Genomic DNA, 20,719 nt, shown 5'->3' on the forward strand with positions numbered 1-20,719 from the left:
TAGAGCTGGTTACATAATTGCAGAAAAAAAATCATTGACATTTTCAGCTGGTAATATTTTCTGTGGGAAAACTAACCCAATAAAACTTTTCCACCTAGTTTATTTATCTGTACAAACAAACAATGAAATAGCCCAAATATACTTTGTTGGACATACCGTAGCAAAGCATTTTGGAGTTTGGTTGCTGTTTCTTCTTATAGGACAAGCATGGCTGCTACACAGGTCTTTTCACCAAAAAGCATTAGAATGATGAAGGCTTTGATCTAGCTGAAACACTTTTACTCAAATGTAAAAAGTGGACAAAACTGCCTGAGTAGGCAGTTTGATGCTTTTCACTGGCACAAATTACCCAAGCAGACAGCAGTTTTATTTGTCCCTCTTAATCTTACTTCCTGTAAAGAAAAGGCAGTGGAAACTCTGCAGAAAATGGCTATTTCATTTGACATCTCAAGCCATAAAATCTTGTTCCTGCTGATCTCAGGGTGATCTTTATGCTTGGCTTTAATAGGGCTGTGATTCCTACCCAGACTCTTAAATCCAAGCTCCGTGTACTTACAGTTCCAAAACTAAGATGTAAGAAGTTGGAGACTCGTAGGTATCGTGGATAGTGATGTACTGAGGATGCTGTAAGTGTTGTAACAAAGCTGCTTCATGTGCTGCCTGCTCTTTCTTTTTCATTTTTTTACTAATGAATTTCACAGCAACATCTTTCCGGGTGGCTTTGTGGACACATTTCTTTACTATGGAGAATCGACCCCTGAAATTATAAAGAAAACAAAATAATGAGGTGCTTCATGAATAAATCATGCCTAGTTTTTAGCACAATAACAGAGTGATTTTCGATTTTGATTCATCACATTAGTATTTCACAAGGCATCAGATTTAACAAGTTGTTCATAACCTTTTCCAGCAAAGGCCCTCCATCTCTTACCCTGGGTGTAGAGATTCTTTGGGGATTTGCAAACACTGAGAGCAAACGGTGTCACTTTGCTTTGTGCAGCCACACTGATATCCTCTAACAACCTCCCCTGGGTTCAATTTGCTGCCACTTTTACACGTTCTATCTCCTTTTATTTTAGCTGTGGGTCTCCCTCTCCAGCTGCTTTATTAAGAGACCAAACCTTCTCAAACAACGAAAAGGAAACCCATGTTAAATAATCACTGACCTAACATTTTGTCTCATTTTTTCAGACACACAGTAAGAAATCAGGAAAAAAGCTGTCAGCATTTAGGAAACTCCTACAGACCATAGTACAATTCCTGAAAGTAAAACTACCCAGTGAAACCATGTGCTGAACTTGAGCTCTTAGTAATACATCCCAGTTTACTACAGAACCAGAGGGACTCCTGTCCATTCAGCCCCAGAATTGTCTCTGACATCTGAGCTGAAGAAATAATTGCATTAGCCAGAATTATTTGCATGCCCCTTATCTGTTATCTCTGGAGAGCACGAAGGCCTGACCACATGTGCAGCTCCTATTTAGGCTCTGTTCAACTCACCCTCCCAATCAGCAAAGATAAGTCAGTCATAACATAGGCCCAAGTGTTTTGGCAAACTCAGTCTTTGAGGTTAAGCTTACCCGGAACCAGTAAATAATCATGACTTCAAAAGAGGACCTCAAATCAGAGATGACAGAGAAGATACCAACTGCCAGAGAGCTGGCTGCCTAATTGCTTACCAGTTTGCCAGTCTGCAATTCTCAAATCAGAATTTACCTTGAAAAACATAATTTATTCAGTATTTTCACCAGTATCTGATATGCAATGCTCTTTGACAAGAGCAGCAGTTTTCAAGCTAACTACAAATGTAACCTAAACTCCTCACCAAGGAAAAAGCTTCAAGCCTTTGTTTGAGTGTTTTATTGCAGTGATAAGCAGGGTTAGTATTACCTCCCAATCTCATGCAGCTCTGCATAGGCAAGGTCAAAGTTTTCCTTCCATGAAATAGTGGCACCATCGGCAGCAGAGTCTTTGAGAGAACAAAGAACACCCAAGAAGGTATAAAGATGGTTTGCTGAGGACTATAAACAACATATTTGAAAGTTGTGTGAGACTTTATTATTAAGACAGGAAACATTACCACTAGGAGTCCAGTTTCATCCTGCTCAGGCACAGCTCCACTGAGTTGGACCACTAAATGCCAGAGCTCCCTGGGGGAAGGTGTGAAAAGGGGGACACAAATCTGTCCTTGCAGTTTTGGGCTGAAAAGGGCTACAGAGATGGGGGTAGAGTGATGTTGTGTGAGCTCTTGCTCCTTCCAGCACTAGCTGTCCAAGCCAGTCACAAACCTAGCTGCACACCAGGGCTGCTAAAACAGGGGGGAAAGTGGGCTCTGCTCACAGCACTTGAGAGTGAGCTGTGCCCCAAATTCCTGCAACACTGAGTGTTGGGACTTGCCTCCATCACAGCATTCCCCTTCCAGTTGCATTGCTCAAGGAGGGAGATTTAGCAAGTGGAATTGCAGCCCCCAGCTGGGCTGCCCAGCAGAAGCTGCAGCTGTTGCTAACATTCCTGAAAAGACAGGACAGACACCTGCCAGGACATGGAGCCCACTGGGCAGAGTTAAAGACTAGAAATAGTTTGGCATAGAAAGCAGGGACCTGCTCAGAATCTTCAATAGCCTCTGTGGCAGAGGCAGGCTCTGAGCCTGGATGGAGGTGAAGACAAGAAGATCCTTTCTGGGGCCAGCAGCTAGCTCTGAGCATTTCCCAGGCTTTTTCTTACATCCCTAGTTGGTCCAGGATCCCTGCTTTTATCAGGACCCATCAAAACAAACCACCCAGAGCACAGGTGGGTTCCTGTGTGCCTCATTCCCTCCCTGCAGGGCGCACTCACCGTACTCCGGGAGCCGCACGAACTCGGATGGCTCGCTGGGCAAGCTGATCCCCCAGGGGTTGCTGGCACTCACTCGGAACTGGTACTGGCAGCCTGGGGACAGGTCCTCAATGACCAGGTACGTGTCTAAAGTTGAGGCTACTGACTGCTCCCAGACCTGCGAGCCTGTTGGACAGAGGGAGAGAAGGGGAGCTGAGGGAAGCACTTGCTGTGTGAGCTCAGGGCTGAGGCTTTCTCTACCCTGCTTACGCAGGACCCTGGGAGGGTAAAATCTACAGGGTTTTTAAGAGTGTTACAGCAGACTGTTAAACCAGAAATGGATCACAAGAAGCTATTTTGTGTTGCAGCCACCTTCCCATCTGGCTAAATGAGAAAAGAAGGAAATGCCCCTCAGTTGACTCAGGATAATGACGGAAAAAGCTCAGCCCAGGGACAAACTGATCTCTCCAGCACTGTAGCTGTGGCTGTGATCTACAAGTGATGTCTCAGGGCAGTATGATAAGATAGAAGGGGAGGGCTGGTTTTATGACAATTCTGTTATGAAAGAAACAGGAGCAGAAATACTGCAAAAAAACCCAAAACCAGGGGCAGGGGAGATAAAACTGAGACAGGGTGTCAGTGCAATCCAAATGCTTTTGCAGATGAAGATATGGTGGCTACAGTGAAAACTGCAGCTGCAGGAGGAGAACCAGCTTTCTGACACTTAACACAGGCAGCTTGCAGGTGAGCAGAACTACAGCAAAGAAATATGTGACTCTGTCATGTGTTTCTTCTCCTGTCAAACTCAGCCACTGTCTAACCTGTGACAACCAAAGGATCAGTACTTACTCATCTGTACAGGATTAGAGAACAGAAAAGGACCCCTGGAACACAGAGCCCTGTCACAGATGAAGATTTCTTCAAGAATACATAAAATTTTATCTTATTTAGTAAGTTCAGGGCATTTTACCCCTGTATTATTTAACATGACCCAATTGTTTTACGTGTCCTTTGGACAGATTCTGATTTCCAGGTTTCACAAGGCCATGATTAGTTTTACAAGAGTCAGTTTTACCTTTGAAGTGGGAGGAATACTGAAAACACTGCCAGGGGTTTTTTATGTTTATTTTGGTGGTTGTTCTTAATAAAGGAGCTTTTATTCTTTTACAAAAATGCCAGTCACTGATGGCACAGTGAGAGTCAAGATAGAGTATTCACTAGGAGAAAGCATTAATATGATGAGTGATTAGGTTTGCACACTTACTAAAATGGGGTAGGATTTTTTGAAGGATGAAGGGAGAAAAACAGAGGCCATATGCCTAAGGCAAGGTTTACTGCCCAGGGACCCTCACACCTTTTTAGGAGGAATGCAAAAAGGGTTGGGAATCATTTCAAATGCCCTTTTCAAGAGCATATGCCTGTGCATATTGGGAAAACAGTGCATTTAATATCTAGCTAATTCTTCAGGGGAAACGGATGGTTGGATTTAAGAAAAAATAGGTTTCAGAGCCAAGCTTGAAAAGTATGCAGGGATCTGCAACTTTATCCAGATAAAAAAAAATAATGAGTTTGATTTGGTTTTGCATTTCTGGGAAGCACCCACCAGAAAGAATGGTGGTAAAATGCAAATGATAAAAAGATGCCTTAGTGATGGATATGTTTTAGCTTAGCACACTTTACTTGTTGTAAGGGACCAGAGGAAACAGAATGGTCTGTAACATATGAGAGGCTGGACTGGATTATAGAAGGGCTTCTTTCTGCCTTAGACTTTGAGATCTGTAAGCTACAATTAGTGGCACACTAGTGGTGACAAGAATGCTTTTGGGACCTGTTGTGTCATAAAGGAAACTTACCTTGTTCTCAGTCTCACAGCCAGCAAGCACAGCTCACACACTTACCTTCTTCTCTGTACTCCACTGTGTAGCCTGAAATGGTGCAATTGCCTGTGCTGGTTGGGGGTAGCCAGCGCAGGATCACAGAGGTGCAGCTTCTCTCCTGAGCAATGGGGCGGTTTGGAGCAGCTGGCACACCTTGGGAAGAGGAAACAATACCAAATCCAGCATCACATCAATACGTGTGAGTGCTTTATTCTGAACATTGGGTGTATCAGGTGTATCAGGTCACTAGAAAACAGCTGCACCTTGTAGAGGGTCTTAACTAAGCAGCAGGTGAGGAGTCAGCTACCACTGAATGCCCAAAGATGACACAAGCAAGGCATTCAGGATTCTTCTGTGTGTAGGGTGCTTTGTGTGCTTGGGAGCAGACTGACAAATGACCAGTAATCCTTCTGTGCTTTGCTTAGGGCTCCCTTCAGCACAGGAGTAGTTAGTGCAGCCAATGACTTGCTTGGATAAATTAGAGAAATTGGATCTCCAGGGTTTGTGAGACCAAATAAATCAACTTTTAAATGCTTCTGACATTGTTGCATCTGTAACTCTGCAGTTAGACATTAATCTCTGGGCCATCCCCTTCAACACAGCTGGCACCTCATCTCTAGAGCTAACAAATCCCTTCTCAGAGCTGGAGGCAATGAGCATCAACTCATCATTTTATATTCATTCCAGTTAGATGGGTCACTAATTACAGTGCTGAGAATTCACGCTTGGAGATATGTCTCCAAGTGGAATCCCTGAAGAACAGTTTCACCCAGGCTAAACCTTACTCTCACCTCCTTTGTCCCCTGAAGAGAAGGGGAGGCAGAACATCAGTGTCACTGGATTCCAGTTCCTCCCATTCCAGGCAGAATCTGAAGCCCAGATTTTTCTGCAGTTTCTGCAGTTTCTGCAGTTGGGGTATCATTCCCCCAGGGACTTGGCTGCCCAAGGGAGCTGAGCTTCCCCTGGCTGACCTTCCTGAGCTCCTGGAAGCAGCACTAGGAGCAGGATGCAGGAGCTGAACCCGTGCCAGTGCATTTTCATTTTCCAAATGTGATGTTTATGGTCAGATGACTTAATCAAGCACAAGGAGTATGCAAAGCCTTCAGCCATCAATGGGAACTGTGGCTGAGGAATGGTGGTATGACTTAAACATCTCAATTCACCTGGCACAGCTCCACATCTGGCTGCCTCTGCATGGGCTGTTCCTGTGTGCTGCCAGCCCCCAAGGGACCACACAGAGGGAAAACTGCATGTGTTAAGGTCAGATGTGCTACCTTGGACTTTGATGGTTGCAGAGGTTGATGCAGTTCCGTGTTCATTGGTTGCCACACAGGTGTAGATGCCGCTGTCCTGAGGCATCAGGTTGCAGATCTTCAAGGTGAGCTCTCCTGAGTCACTGTGGATGCAGGAAGCCCAAGTTATAAAACACTGTTTCACCTGCTAATGGTTTTTATACAGTTCCTGTCCTGCCTCACTGCAAACAGACGTGCACACAAGTCCTGTTAACTCATTTGAAGGAACATCCCTCTGTCAATTTGATGCCCAAATACAACCCCTTCAAATGTCAGAGTCTGTCTGTTAATGAAACCTTTGAGCAAACCTTTGGTCCAAATTGCCAGGCAAATCCTCATGTCTCTTGTGGTCTGTGAAGAGATGTGAAGGATCACTCTAGCAGCAAGCAGTCCAGGAGTTAAACACTGCCTGTGCCTGTCCAGAGCTGGATGCTTAGACTTGATATATTTGGAAAGATTTACCCATGAAGATCTTTCCTATCATGGGAGATGGTAAGCTGCTGTGCCTCTGCAGTGAAGTCCTACACACACCAGACAAACTGGGCTTCCCACAGATGCAGGAAGCAGTCACACAGCACAGGGTGACATTTCCAGGGAGCTTCAGGCCCCTGGAGCATGTGTAAGGGCCCCAGTTGGAAGACTGAATATCTCATAGCAGCCAGGGATAAAGAGCGTAGCACTGAGTTTGTGAGACACACTCAGTCTTTGGGCCAATCTGAGAAAACAGCTCTGTGCAGTCTCATGAATTTATAGCAGGTCTGTTAAGTCACTGCTGTTTGCACACTTCAGTCTCCAATATGCAATTTGAGGGAGCTGGCCTGAATTAAAGGATTTTGCTTGTGTAACTGGAGACCCAGCTTAGAGCCAACAATAAGTTCCCTTGATGGCAAAACTAGGCTAGTTCTTGAATGCCTAATCTGTCGGGTACTGCAGATGGACATGGTTGCTGGGATAACTGTCTGGACTCTGCAGCTTCTGCTGGTCTGACAGTGCTGGTTTAAAACAGGACAGAAATATCCCCTCTCCCTGAAACCCACACACTAGTGCCAGCAAGATTTCTAAGAGCCACTCATCTGCTGGGCCTCTGCTTGGCAGGCAGTGTCTTCACTGGAAAGATTATTTGAGTAACAAGACAATACGAGTGCTGATAGTGCACAGGGAGACAACAGGAAAAGGACTGTGATGAAAACCAGAACCCTGTATGGAAATATCCCCCTATTCCAAGCCCAGACAGAGGCTGAAGATAAGGCACTAGGAGATCTACTGAGCAATAGCTAAAGACAATTTTGGATGCTCTGGGGCAGCTGCGCAAGCCAATGGTCTCTGAAGGAAGCTCTTAAACAGATGTAAGGGTTTTTTTGTTTTTTTTTTTATTGGACATGTAAAATCCCTTCTCTCTTACTGTTCTTTTTTCACTTTCAGTGACTTTGTACTCCCTGGATTCATTTCAGCCTGTGCCAGAAATGCTGAAAAGTTGAAATGAAAGATTGCCTCCTGGAGATTTCCACTGCAGTTTGGCCCAAATTTCTTATATAAGCTGCAGATGAGCATCCAGCAGCAGGCTGTTACCTGACCTGAATTCAACTCCAGATCTTTCTGAATCTTCCCAGTTGTAAAGACAGTTTTCCTCTCTGCTAGCCAAGCCAGGAACATTATGACAAGAATCTTTCTGTCCAAGCCAGATGTAGCCTTCCCAGAGCACATCTGGGCTTTTTTAGGAATAGCTGAGGAAAGGCTCAGGAAAACTGCAACCCCACCACTGCCAGTAGGATGAGAAAATGTCCAGTGACAGGGGTATTGCAAGCTGGTGAGGGCCTGCTCTGCTTGACTCCCAAAGGAGATCAAGGCATCAAACTCAAGCAGAGAAGCCCTAGCTGAGGCAATGCTAGCCAGACTAATGGGTTGTAAACATTCTGCCTTCTGGCTGGCAGCTGGCTTGGGAAGTCAACAGGAGCAAGCCCACGTCTGCCAGCAGCACTTTGTGGATATACCCTACACCAGCTTGGGAAACAGATGCAGCTACCCCAGCCCTAAAGCCTGACCCTTTCCAGCCAATGTTTGCCACAATGATGTGCGGACGTGCCATGCCACACTTAATTAACTGCATCCTAATGAGTCTTGTAGGCAGGCTGGTGCCATATTTGAGGGTAACACAACCATCAGGACCAGCTATGCTGGGATCCACAGGCAGGACCTTACCAGGATGACACGGTGTAAGTGGCCGTGCTGTTGTCATTGTCAAGAATGTTTTGGTCTGGTCCTTTCCAGGTTATAGTTGGTTTGGGTCGCCCACAGACTTTGCACTGCAGCATCACTGTGTCCCCAAGCAGGCAGGTGATGTCCACTAATGGCACAAGAAACTCTGGAGCCACTGTAACAAAAACCATGGGGACACAGAAACACCTCTGTTAATCTCCAGGTGAAGATGTCTAGAGTCAAATAAGGCTGGAGAATACATTACAGGATGAACTAGGGGATCTGGGTCCCAGGCAGCTGGGAGTCCTTGGATTGTGTCCTTGAAACCACCCTCCAGTAAAATCCAGCTGTCTATAGCTCAGAGAAGGAAATAGAGGGGAGCATCCATCCCTCAGCCCTGTGCTCTGGCAGGTGGATGAGACTGTGAGAGGGCAGGTTTGGGGGGTTCAGCCTGGCCTGTGGCCCCAGGCTGTCTGAGCCCAGCAGCCAGCAGGAAGCCTGCTTTGTCTGGGGACTGAACAGCAGAGAGCTGCCTTTGCTGCAAATGCTGCTAGGTGAAGAGCATGCTGTGGCACCAAGTAAATCACAACTGCAGCACAGCTGTCCTCAACTCACCTTCTTGGATGAAATTGGGGTTGATTATCTGAAAAATACAAAGAGATACAAGCATTTATTTCCTAGACAGTGACAAAGAGGCATCTGTTTTCACAAGGTACCATGGTGACTCTGACCAGAACTGCAGAAGGGCTGCAGAGGTAACAAGTGGCACCTTCTAACAACCGGCAGGTGCAGCAAGCTCTAGTGGTAACACACATGGGAAAGTAAAAGAAAGCTATGGCTTCTTGAACCCTGAAAAATCAAAGGTAACAGGCACAGCACCATGGCTGAGGAGGGTGGACACACTTCCTCTTTGTCTATTTGATAACGATGAAGCCATTAACTCTTCCAGAGGTGGTTTGTGCACCCCTGTGGCTGGCCCCAGACCTGTGTCACACAGCACCTGCAGTCAGCACACACCTGGGGCATGTCACCAGCACTCTGGCCACTAACCAGGCCTGAGGAAATGTCTTTTAACTTGTGCTGAACTTCAGGAGAAAAAAGGTAAAGTGCTAGACCATAAATACTGCATTTTGCCCACTTTCAAGCATCAGTCCTGCAACAATTCTTAGTCTATTACCATGAGTGAAAATTCACTCATTTCATTGGACTACTGGAAACTTTCCAGCTTGAAACTAGGTTTGGACAGCTAGGAGTTATTTTATCTCACTAGTTGATTGATCAAGTTAGCAAAGACTTGAAAAGCTACTGTTACTCTGTGGTCCCTGTGTGCCAGTGTAACTCTGGAAGCAAAGGTGGAAAAAGCAAAGACAACGCCATGAGTTCTTACAGAATCGATCCTAACTTCATTGTGCTGTACAATGGTATAGAGGTTTTAGCCTCATTAACTGTTTTAATAATCTCCTAAGGCCTTGTTATTCAATCGAATAATTTCATGTTCAAGCAGTTTCATGTTCATCCATAAACACCAATGTGGTTTATCTCACCTTAAATATTTCTGTTGCTATTTATTTCAGAGTTATTTTGGAAGATGCCAATGAAGCAGTGACCTAATTCATGGCCTGCCAAAGCTGATAGGAGGTTTTTGCAGAAGCTCAGAAACCAGGCCACAAAACAGAAGCAATAACCCTTCAAAATAAAGTAGATACATCTCCAAGATTTATATTTACATTTTGCCCTTATATATAGTTTTCCAAGGTCGATGGCTCAGGGTGCCATTCAAGGAGGCATTTGGGGACATTCAGGTTCATTTTGGTTTCACAGCCTTTCTTTGCAGCTCCAGGCAAAGCTCTGGTACCAGCACTGAGACCTCAGGGTCTGCTTTCCCCAACCACCACTACAAAGCCCAAATGAACCAGGCATAACATGAAAGCACAAAGTCCCTCTGAAGGATGCAGCTGGGCACTGCCACAGCACATGGACCTGCCAGCCCAGGGGTGTGGAGAGCAGCTCCAGGACTCACACACAGCCCCTGGACCCTGCAGACAGGAAGAAATTGTGGCACAATGGAGTACTGGATAGAAAACATCCTCTGCCCTGCTGTGCAGGTGAAAAAAAAAAGATGGATCGTTGTGATTAAGTTGCATCTCTCACACAACACAGCAAAGGAAGAAAAAGCTGTTTTGTGGATAACCATTGCTTGCCACTTTCACTCACAGACACCATCTACTTTTCAGCTGAGTAACCCCAGGCATTGGCTCATTTGCACATACATCTTCATTTTTGTGGTGTTTGCCTTAACTGCAATATCCTTTCTCCAAAGTTCTCCCTTTCCTTCCCTGCAGCATGCACTAAATTCCCTTATTATTCACTGATCTCCATCCCTGTAGGATTAGAGATCAGGAGAAAGAAACACTAGTTAACACTTTATATTAATTTTATTACCCTAAAGGATTCATTAGAAGATGCAACTACAATGATGAATGTAATAGATATCCCTATAAATAAATGATTTTACATTTCTAGTGACTTCCAAGGTACAGTAATTTATAATAATTGCCTTAGCAATTTTTTTTCATTGCCTCACCATGGGAATAGCAGAAAGAAAATTATCACTGCAACATACTATTGGAAAAGTCTGTGGGTAAAATTTACATTTTCTTTCTCAAAACGTCATTTGTTAATTAATCAAATGGTACCTAACAACACCCCCACAGCCACAGCACAGCTTTAGCCTGCTATAACCTTAGCCAAAAATAAAAGTCTGTCTGCATGAGAACATTTAAGTGATTTAATACAGCACCTTATTAGGGAACGGGATTTCTTCCGCTTTGAAGGAGGGTGTCAGATGATGGGGTGAGAAGGGCAGAAATGGGAAAGCAAAGGTTCACAGCCAGATCTGCATCCAGGGGCTGGCTCGGTGGTTCACCCATCTGCTCCCAGGCCTTGGGGTTCTGCTGCCTCTGTCTGCAGGCTGGCCAGGTTCCTGGGCTGTGGCTGGATGGCAGGAGGTGGCAGCCTCCATAGAGTCCTTCTAGATAAAGTGCAAGACCTTTGGAGAAAATTTCCTCGTTTTCCAAATAGGTTTGTAATCCCCGGGGGTGCAGAAGGGGAGCTCCAGAGTGTGTCCTCACTGCCCTCGGAGGATGGGAGCTCATGTGCTGCTTCTCCACACAGCCTCCTGCTGGTGCCAGGGCTGGATACCCTCATGGATACACTTGCCCATTCCTTCTGCAGCAGCTTGAATGAGGATCTCACAGCCCAGCCCTCAGATGAGATCTGTGGCCACAGTGGCCATGAGCAGGGGAAGGTGACCCAGGGTCTCATACTGACAAAGACAACCTGAAGAAATCCCAGCACAAACCTCTGCACCAGTGTGCCTGCCAGTCTGGCTGTGAGAGGACAAACTCATGGGATGGAACCACCCAACAGAAGAACTTCTCACTCCATCTGCAGTGTCAGTCCACACCATGCAAACACAAACCCTAAGGTTTGTGTAAGAAACACGCAGTGCAAACTGCGTGAAACTACGTTTGGACAGCTAGGAGTTATTTTATCTCACTAGTTGATTGATCAAGTTAGCAAAAAAATTATGTTTTTCCTTGAAACATAATTTTAATTGAGATGAGGTAGATTTTTTTTTTGTTAACTGGATGAAATAAATACCTGTTGCATGGCCCAGAGCAGGTTAAAATTTCTCCCCTCTGTGGCCAGGAGAGCTTGTTTCCCATATGCTGATAGCTGAAAATGAAATCCTACGCAAGGTAACAAAAGGCAGAACATGAAATGGCCTCTGCTCAAGTACTGTGAGGTCTAACACTTACCAGGCAAAGCCAGGCAGCTGGAGGGACAGGGGTGAGATAAAGGAATGGGACAGCAGGTCAGAGCTGTTCAATAAAAAGCCAGAAATAGATCTTGCTTCTCTCCTTCCAGCCTGTGCTGTTTCAGGGCTCAGAGCAAGAAAGGCACATAAGGCACACACTTGAATGCCTTTGAGGACCTGCAGGGGTCTAAGTGACTTACATCTAGGTCAATTTAAGTGTAACTTAACAGTCAAGCTTTAGAAAAGTAGCATGGGGGCCTCTCCAGAAACTCTCTGTTAAGCTTATGTTATCAAGATAGAAAGGCATCTGCATCAGTAGCTGCAAAGCCCATTTGCAAAGTGACTCTAACTGCCCTAATTCTTGGCACAATCTTATCTTTCACTTGTGCACACATGCTTTATCTGGTGGGGAGGGAGAAGCCATCCTGCCATGCCAGTGGCCAGTCCCAAAATGCTCTGCAAACACAGCTCAGCTGCTTGAGAGGGTTCTCACCTTGGCCAGGGTTTGTTTCTCCAGTGCAGGGGTGTCCCTGCCACGCCTACCCCACTTCCTTGGAGGGATTACACCCAGCCCAAACACACCAGTGCACAGAAGAGCCCAGCAGAGGCCCAGATTTTTCCAGTGCCATGTTTCAATCCCATTATAAGGGAATATTTCAAAACCAGGAGTGAGGATATTACTTTTTCCCCAAAGCATAAGAATAGTCTGCAAACCAAACCCACCATAACAAAGTCGGTGCCTCCACTAAACAGCAGAGGGCATGTTTACTCCAAGACAAGCAGCTGAGCATTTTGTAAACCATCTCATGGCACCTCTTGGTCACTGAGTTAAAACACAATACTGACACATTTGCTCATACTGGTAGTAGAGTCAGTAGCATGTTCCTTGCTACCTCACTCAAAACCAAAACCTACGATTCTCTGGAAAAAAAAATGAAATTAATTAGAGAGAAACTAGGTGAACTCTAATTTTTAGGAAAATATCTACCTCCCATCTCTGGCTAGGTCAACTTATTTGAGACCTTCAGGGTGACAGACTCACAGTGTCACCAGCCTCCCCTCCACCAAAAAATAAACAAATTAACTAGAGGAATTTCTTGCTAAAATGAGCAGATAGGATTCCACCACAGATGGACAGAGGCTATCAAAGAGAAAATTTAAAATGGCATTGATGAAGCATCCCATGACATCAGCCTTTTGTCAGGGATGGGGGATACCTTCTGGCACCAGTGTGGATGGGCTCAGCTGCCTTTGGGACTAATGGGGAAGGCACAAGGGATTCTGTACTGCATCTGTGCAGAGCAGAAGCCTTCTGGCCTCATGTTCTTGCTGCCTGGCCCTAATGGCTGGTGGCTTCCACAGCTGAACCTGTGGGACTTTGTTGTAGCATCCTACACCTTCCTGAAGATGAAGTAGGTCATTTCTTGCTTTTCCAAAAGCCAATCCCCCATGTCTGTGGTGCTGGCTCAGGCTATGTCACACCAGATGAGCCACCTTCCTGGTCTGCCTCAGCAAGCCCTGGCCACTCCGGGCAGCAGGACAGTGGGGTTGCCCCTGGGGGCTACTCCAGGGAAACCCAGGGAAATTCCCAGGATTGTACTCATTCACACAGTGGTAACAGGCCAGGAAAGACTTTCTTGTAAGAAGATTTTGCCAAGAGAGAGTTAGATCTACTCTGGAGGTGGACAGCCTCAGGCAGGGGGTGAAGGCATAAAGCACTTGGGAATTCTTGGCCTGAGCTAAATGGAGCCAGTGCTGTGTTCACCAAAACATTACTTACTCAACCACGTGGACTATGGGGACGCTAATACAATATAGTTCTTCCACAGTGCATGTTTCCTAGTGCTTATCTTGGTCTAAGTGTCTCTGAGTAGTTCTTGACGTGCTAAAATGTCACAACTGAAAAAAACAGATTAAGAAGCCCAACGTACGTACCTTGGCAAAAGCTCGGCTCACTAATCTAATGATGGCACTTCCAGTGACTTGGCCTGGGCTTCATCTCTGCTTTGCACAGCAGAGACACTGGAACAAACACCAGAGTGCAGTGACAGACTTGGGTCACCAACAGCACTTGTAACACTGCAGCTGGAGTTGTGCAAAACATCTGGAGCCGTGTCAGAACCCTGCACCTGAGGTGCACCCCAAAGCTGGGAGGGGCTGCTGCTGGATTTAGTGAGGTTTAACTCTTCTGACTGCTGGAAGAACATTCCCTTCGACAAGAGACGCATCCTGATGGCATCTGCACAGCTGCCTTTGACCCCTTCAGCAATACTGCAACCCCATTACAACACAGAACTGTAGGACAATTGGTTGTGTCATTGTCCAGGACCCCAGACTTGGGTGTGGATACTGATTCACAAGGGCATGCATCTTCCCAGAAGTGGAGTTGCCTGTGCCTGTGCAGTTACTACAGACATGTGGAAAGAGTCTCTGATGATCCGTAAGTGCCGGTTACTCCTGTCACTCCGTGGCTACATGTGGCCCTTAAGTGCCTGCTCCTACACTCACATACTTAGTGAGTGAGTTTGTGCCCTCTGTTTTATGAAACTACAGCACAAAGCAGAAAACTAGGGGGGAAATAAATCAAACTTCATTTCCATCTTTATGCACTTTCATTATATATTAATAAACAAAGAGGAAAAAAACCAGTCACCAAGAGATGCTATTTCTAGTCAAAGCTACAATGAATAGGAAATCCTCCAAGGCCTGTGTGAACAAAAACCCAGGAGTGGAATTTTAGCTCTTTTAAACAGTCACCCAGAATTTGTTTCCTGCTCCCACAATGTATGTTTTCCACATTTCTTTCTGTCTTTGTGTTCCCTTGAAACAAAGGCAAAGTGCTTCCAGAAACCTGGAATCTACTGAATGGAATCCACTGTGGTAAATAGCAAGCAAAGCCAGATCTGAAAGACCACAGTAGCTGTGAGACTTCATGGGTACTTTGAGCAGCTTTCTGATCTCTTGTGCAGGAAGTAGGGTGGAGATAAATTGCACCCACATTTCCAATTAAAAGCACCCAATTAATATGTCTGCTTTGCATGTAGAGACAACTCTCTCTGTTCTAGCACTGGGTGCATGTTCTCATGCACGATGGGAAGAGGAGGGACATCAGGGGTGACAGTCCCACATGAGAAGCCAGGTGACTGGCCCTGCTATTACCAGACTGTAGTGATGACTCCACTTTAATGACACAGGAAAGGCACCTCTGGGTGTTGCTGGCCATGACACAGCTCTGCAGTCACCACTCCCAGCATCTATAAAACCACTCACGAGCCTGGCCAGCAGTGAGGACAAGGTGTTCCCTCTCCTTGGGCTGTCACGTTGTCCCCAGCTGCCCTGGGAACTCATCAGTGGACATTCCACACAGAGCAGGGAATGCAAACCAGGTAAGATGCAGATGTTCACTGCACACACAGGTTGGGCTGGAGGGGTAGCACAGCTGTCTGTTATTTAAGCCCAGCATACAAGGCCTAGAAGGTCAATGAAGCCCTGAATCAGGCTCTGGTGTTGGAATTAGCTTGTTTGCCCTCTCATTAAATGAGCAAAGGCTTTGGTCTCCCAGGCTGTAATGTAGCCCATTTATTGTAACATGTTTGGAAAGGAGAATCAAAACACTCAAAATGAAGGGAAAGGGAGAACACTTGTGGCTTCCAGAAGGTGAATACTCAGACCTCTACAGACCAGGCTTCCCCATGGCCTCTTCCAGGGCTTCACCAGCATTTTATGAGCCTGCCCTTGCTCTGCTCCCTCCAGATGACTTTATTTAGTTTATACTGGGTATCAGCAATCCATTCTCCCCAGTATTTCTTAGCCAGACCAACAAGATGACCACACTCAATCCTGCAGATGTGCTAAAACCAGCACAAAGCAAGGGCTGTGCTGTTCCTTGCAGGGCAGTGTGACCTTAGTAAGTCACCCCACAATTGTTCTCTTATTTTCTCTTTCTCTGCTGTTTTAAATATTTGCTTGTCCCCAGAGAGTTTTGCCAGAAGCAAACTTGAGCTTTCCAAGCCATGAGGAATTTCTGGTGGACACTGCAGTGCAGTGGCACTGTCACCTCCAGTAAGTGACCTGGGAGATGCAGGATGGGGCTTTCTGAGTGTAAGCAGTCACACAGAAGGCACATAGTTACTCCCCCAATAGCAGACTGATACCATAGCTGAGACTTCACATTGGTGCCTTCTGGTTTAGGTAGAAAGGCTTTTTTTCTCCTGAACTTCTGAACAGTAGACTGTACCATGGCAAAAACCCAAATCAAACCATCAGAAAGAAAGATTAGAAATGCTGACAAGGCAAGGATTCAGACACCTCCCACTGGAAATTCTAAACCATCTGGTTTTCCTCCTGTTGAACAAAGTCAAAACACAGAAATCCTCTGCAAAAGAACAGTGATTTTCACCCAGCTCTGCACAATCACCCTTGTTTCAGCCACCTGTTGGTCCACAGGACAATTTTGAATTTAAATTACACAGACTTCTGTGTAATAATGGGCACTGCCTTATAACAAATACACACACTCTTTGAAAATGTAAACACACTCCTGAGAATAATGCAGCTTTAGAGGTGAGGACCATTCAATCTCCAGGATGTCAGCTGGGTCAAAAGCTTTCCTTTTGTATACATCCCAACACAATTAAAATAAAAGCAGGCTTTCTTAAATAAAAGCAGGTTAACTGCCTAGGTGGTGCACCTCAATACACTTCTCTCTCTTTTTATTTTCCCTTCAGGAGAAAGATCAGCTTTCTTTTGCAGGATGTTTATAGTGCAGCCTGGCTGACAGCATCTGGGAGATCTGCTAGGACACAGATATTTCTGTTCTCCAGTGACCTGTCCTGTCATCACCACAAAATCACCAACTCTCTGAACCATGTCCCTGCCTGTTTCAACAGGAATCTTTTTCAGCCTTGGAAAAATGTATAGAAATGCTTTGTGTGGTCACTATAAACAGGAGAAAAAGAAAGAAAAAAAAGGATCCTGCTAGATTTTAATTGAGGAGAATCAGACACATAACTCTTAATGATTTTAAGCTCTCTCAGGCTCTCTCAGCAAGGCACTCCACTAAAACTGGTGGTTTCACAATGGAAAAACAGTGGCATAATGTAGCATAATTTGGGTCCACCAGTCTGCATCAGCCTCCTCTGAGATACAGGTACATTCACACACCTGTTTTTACCACTCTCCTTCAGTACCTTGACAGAAATGCAATTCCCACTTTGCTAAGAGAAAAGGGAAATGTTGTCTTTTCTGATTTTCTAGACAAAATGCTGGTTGTGGTACAACAACACTTGCCCTGACTGGCAGCTCAAGTGTATATTGCCAGGGCAAAGGGTGTTTTTAATATAGAAAGATGCTACAATTACCAGCAGCTGACACACTTGCATTATTGTTGGAATGAGGTTTCAGGTGGGAAGCAGAGACTGTGAGCCTCCAGCTCAGTAGGAGCTTGTTACTGAGCTCCCTCCACTGCTCCCACTACAAAAGAAGGCCAAACTCCAGTTCAAGGCTTGGCAAAACCAGAATTGACACTTTTTGTGACTCACACTAAATTGGCACACACGTCTGCAAGCAATACAGACCCACCAACTCCCCTTGCAGCAAAGGCATTTCAAAACAGACACACGTTTTTGGGAAAAAATAATCACAAGGATGATTGTCTCTACCTCCATACTAGTATTGGGGTCAAGGTCATCACACTCTGATTCCTCTGAGCTGTTTGTCTCCTTGTTTGGCAGCATGAAGAGGAAGAAAGAGAACAAGAGATTAGAAAAGAGGTTGGTTAGTCAGGGCAGAGCAGCACAGTTGTGAGCAGCACGGAAATGGGTAACGGTAGGGAAAATGCTCCTGAAACACAAACAAAAAACAAACTGACAACAAAAAAAGGGAAGCAAAGGTAAAGACATGCTTTTGCCAGAGAAGCAGCAGTGATTCTGCAATTCATTCAGGTAGTGAAAACAAGGAGGAAGCAAGAGGAGGAAGAACTGTGCCACCATGCTGGAGCAGCGCTTCCCACGGACCCAGTCCTTCCTCATCCGGAGGGTGCGAGGGCGCCCGGGATGCAGTGTCAGGGCTCCTCCCTTTGCACATGCCAGGGCTATTGCACCAGGCTTCTAAGGCAGAAAGCCTCTGCAAAGGAAAACACTTCATCATGGACTCTCCTGGAGAGGGGTGGATCCAAAGGACATGCTCAAGTGCTTTCCTGCATCAAGGCTGGGCTTTGGTTGTGTCAAAATCACAACAAGTGTTTGCTTGCCTCTGTTGGGAGGGAAAGCCCCAGATTAGTCCTGAGCAGGCCTCATGGTCGGTTTATAGGGGTGGATCCTCTGAGTTGGAGCACAGTAGTCAGGCACCCAGAGCAGAAGATGGAGCTTAACCCCACAGTTGTCAAACTTTTCCATACTGGGAGATCTCAGAGAAAGAGAGAGAGACGCAGACACACAGACACACAGAGACGCACACACACACACACACACACACACACGCACACACGAGACCTTCTCCTGGCAAGACAGTCAGCATCTCTGCCCTGTCTGATAACATGGAAAGAAAAAGGTCATTGAGACCATCTCCCTAGACCAAAAGCCTTAAGAATCCCCAGACTGGGAACCCCTTATCTTAACATCTGGTGAAATACTGACCTAAAGAAAACTCATCAGCAAGGCCACTGGTTCACCCAGTGGCTTTCTCACTGCTGCAGCTGCTCTGATGAAGCAGATCAGAGGTCACTAAATTACTAGTGTCCCAATTTTAAGTTATTTAACCATGTATATAGTTGGGTTTCTTAATGAGGATTACTTACTTGCATGTGGGATGCCAGGAAAAAGAAAACAAAAAACAAAGACTGCATTTTATCTTGCATGCAAAAATCCTGCTAAAATGGATACTACAAAAAAGGACCAAAAAAAAGATAACTGAAGTTAAAAAAAAAAAAACAACAAACCAAACCAACAAAAAAAACAAAACCCAAACTCAAAATTGCCACCCCCTCCCTCTCTCAGGAGAGGATGCTACAGGGGGTGGAAAGGATGGGAAGCAGGAGAGCAGCACAGAGCTTTCAGATGGCCTTACTCACTTTAACAGAGACTTTGTTCCCCAGAATATCCTTGGATTTACGAGGCCCATTGGCTTCATTTTTGCCACTGCTCTCCTTTTCCGCCCTCTTTCTCATGCGCAGGGTATGCCATGAACATGACTTCCTGTTGTACCAAAAAACGCAGCAATCAAATGGCAAATCATAGCAGGAAGAAAGGTTTTGGAAAGGGGAACCAGCATCCACATTTGCAATTACTGCAATTCCCTAGAAGGTGAAAGCCACTGGCAGGCAATACGCCTGTCTCAATCTCAGCAATGAGAGCTGAAGTTAAAAACCAAACCAAAGAGTTCTGCAAAGCAGATGTTGTGCCACACTTGCTGTTTAAATGCATGGAGCAGGAAAAAAATGTCCATGATGAAAGCACAGGCAACTCAAACTTGGTCATCTGGTTTCAGGGACTTTGTCTTGCATTGCCACAAATAGAAATTTATTTTAATTTTGCTACATTTAAGACCAACTTGGTCCTTAGTCTCATTGGTTGAAAGTAGTATAACAAATATAAACATGTAAGGATGGTCCTAATAGATTACTCAGTATAATAAACTTTAAAAAATTAGGAAATTCAAGTTTTTGCTCACTATGTGCTGCTCAGAACACAAACAGCTCAATAAATAGGAACTGGTTATTAATTTTTCAAGAGATAAGTAATTTCCTAGAATGACAAGCTCTGCTGTGTCTCTCAAGACCAAGAATTTCTCATTTGACTTTGCCAATTCAGTTAAAGAGAACATCGGTCAGCCATGGATTTTGGCTAGCATTACAGCAGGCACCATTTCCAGTAAGTTTTTCACCCTTCAGTACTGTTCCTACAAACTTATTCTCAGAAAAAATAAAAAAAAAAACCAATATCAACCTTTGTAAGAGCAATGCTGTGTTGACAAGAGAATTGCATATCAAAGCAGACATAAGAAAAAATCAAAACAGTTCTTGATATGGGTTTCATTTGGTTAAAATAGTGGACAGGTTGGGGGGGAATTTGGGGAAGGGTATGTTGTCCAAAGCATAAAGCTCTCAAAACAGCAGTGTGATGAGCTGGGATCCAGGTTCAAAGCATCTGCCCACCTTTAAGTCATGCAAATTTGATTTGCATGTTCAAGCCCAATGTTTGGCACATGTCACGTCTACAGTACCTTGATACATTTTACAAAGGAAGTTGTATGAAATCCAGGGATCACCTGTGATGCCAATAAAACGCAGTATGTTAGCAAGGTAGGACCCAAAGGATGCCCCACACAGCCGACGCTCCCCCGTGAACACTGCGGCTGCCTCCTACACGCCTCCTGCTTTTCCCTCAGCATCTGATGGGGGCTGTACTACAGCTCTGGTAAAGAACAAGCAAACCCTGCCACAGCCACAAGGCTGAACTGGGTCATGACAACTGTTTTTGCAACCAGGGTAAGAGTCTGCACTAACTCAGCCTGTAAGGGCAGTTGTGTCTGAGCAGAGGGAGCACCAGAGCACCCTGCATGGCTCAGACAGGCACTCAGGGCTGACTGGTATTTGGGTGTTTCTGGACAAGGTCCAAATGTGAACTGCACGGCAGGGGAAGTTATCCATCACTTCAGGACTGTTCTGTTTTCCTTTAGGATATATAAGAAGCAAGAACGTGGCAGATGGGGCTCCCTGATCT

General features: G+C 45.3%; 1 protein-coding gene across 3 annotated transcripts in view; it reads right to left on the reverse strand.

The window, feature by feature from the left end:
• Positions 1-20,719, reverse strand: part of KALRN (kalirin RhoGEF kinase) — a 464,195-nt gene that overhangs the window by 7,753 nt on the left and 435,723 nt on the right. For 2 of the 3 annotated variants that reach the window (XM_050976704.1, XM_050976706.1), the window contains 8 exons: positions 19,069-19,192; positions 8,795-8,822; positions 8,183-8,354; positions 5,966-6,087; positions 4,713-4,844; positions 2,836-3,000; positions 1,891-1,969; positions 557-757 (listed from right to left, as the gene is read on the reverse strand). In XM_050976704.1, coding sequence (XP_050832661.1) covers positions 557-757; positions 1,891-1,969; positions 2,836-3,000; positions 4,713-4,844; positions 5,966-6,087; positions 8,183-8,354; positions 8,795-8,822; positions 19,069-19,192 — 1,023 coding nt within the window. Of the gene's footprint in view, positions 1-556; positions 758-1,890; positions 1,970-2,835; positions 3,001-4,712; positions 4,845-5,965; positions 6,088-8,182; positions 8,355-8,794; positions 8,823-19,068; positions 19,193-20,719 lie in introns of those variants that run through there. The other variant, XM_050976705.1, reaches the window with a different exon arrangement.

The sequence above is a fragment of the Serinus canaria genome, chromosome 7, assembly GCF_022539315.1.
Source record: "Serinus canaria isolate serCan28SL12 chromosome 7, serCan2020, whole genome shotgun sequence".
Taxonomy (NCBI): domain Eukaryota; kingdom Metazoa; phylum Chordata; class Aves; order Passeriformes; family Fringillidae; genus Serinus; species Serinus canaria.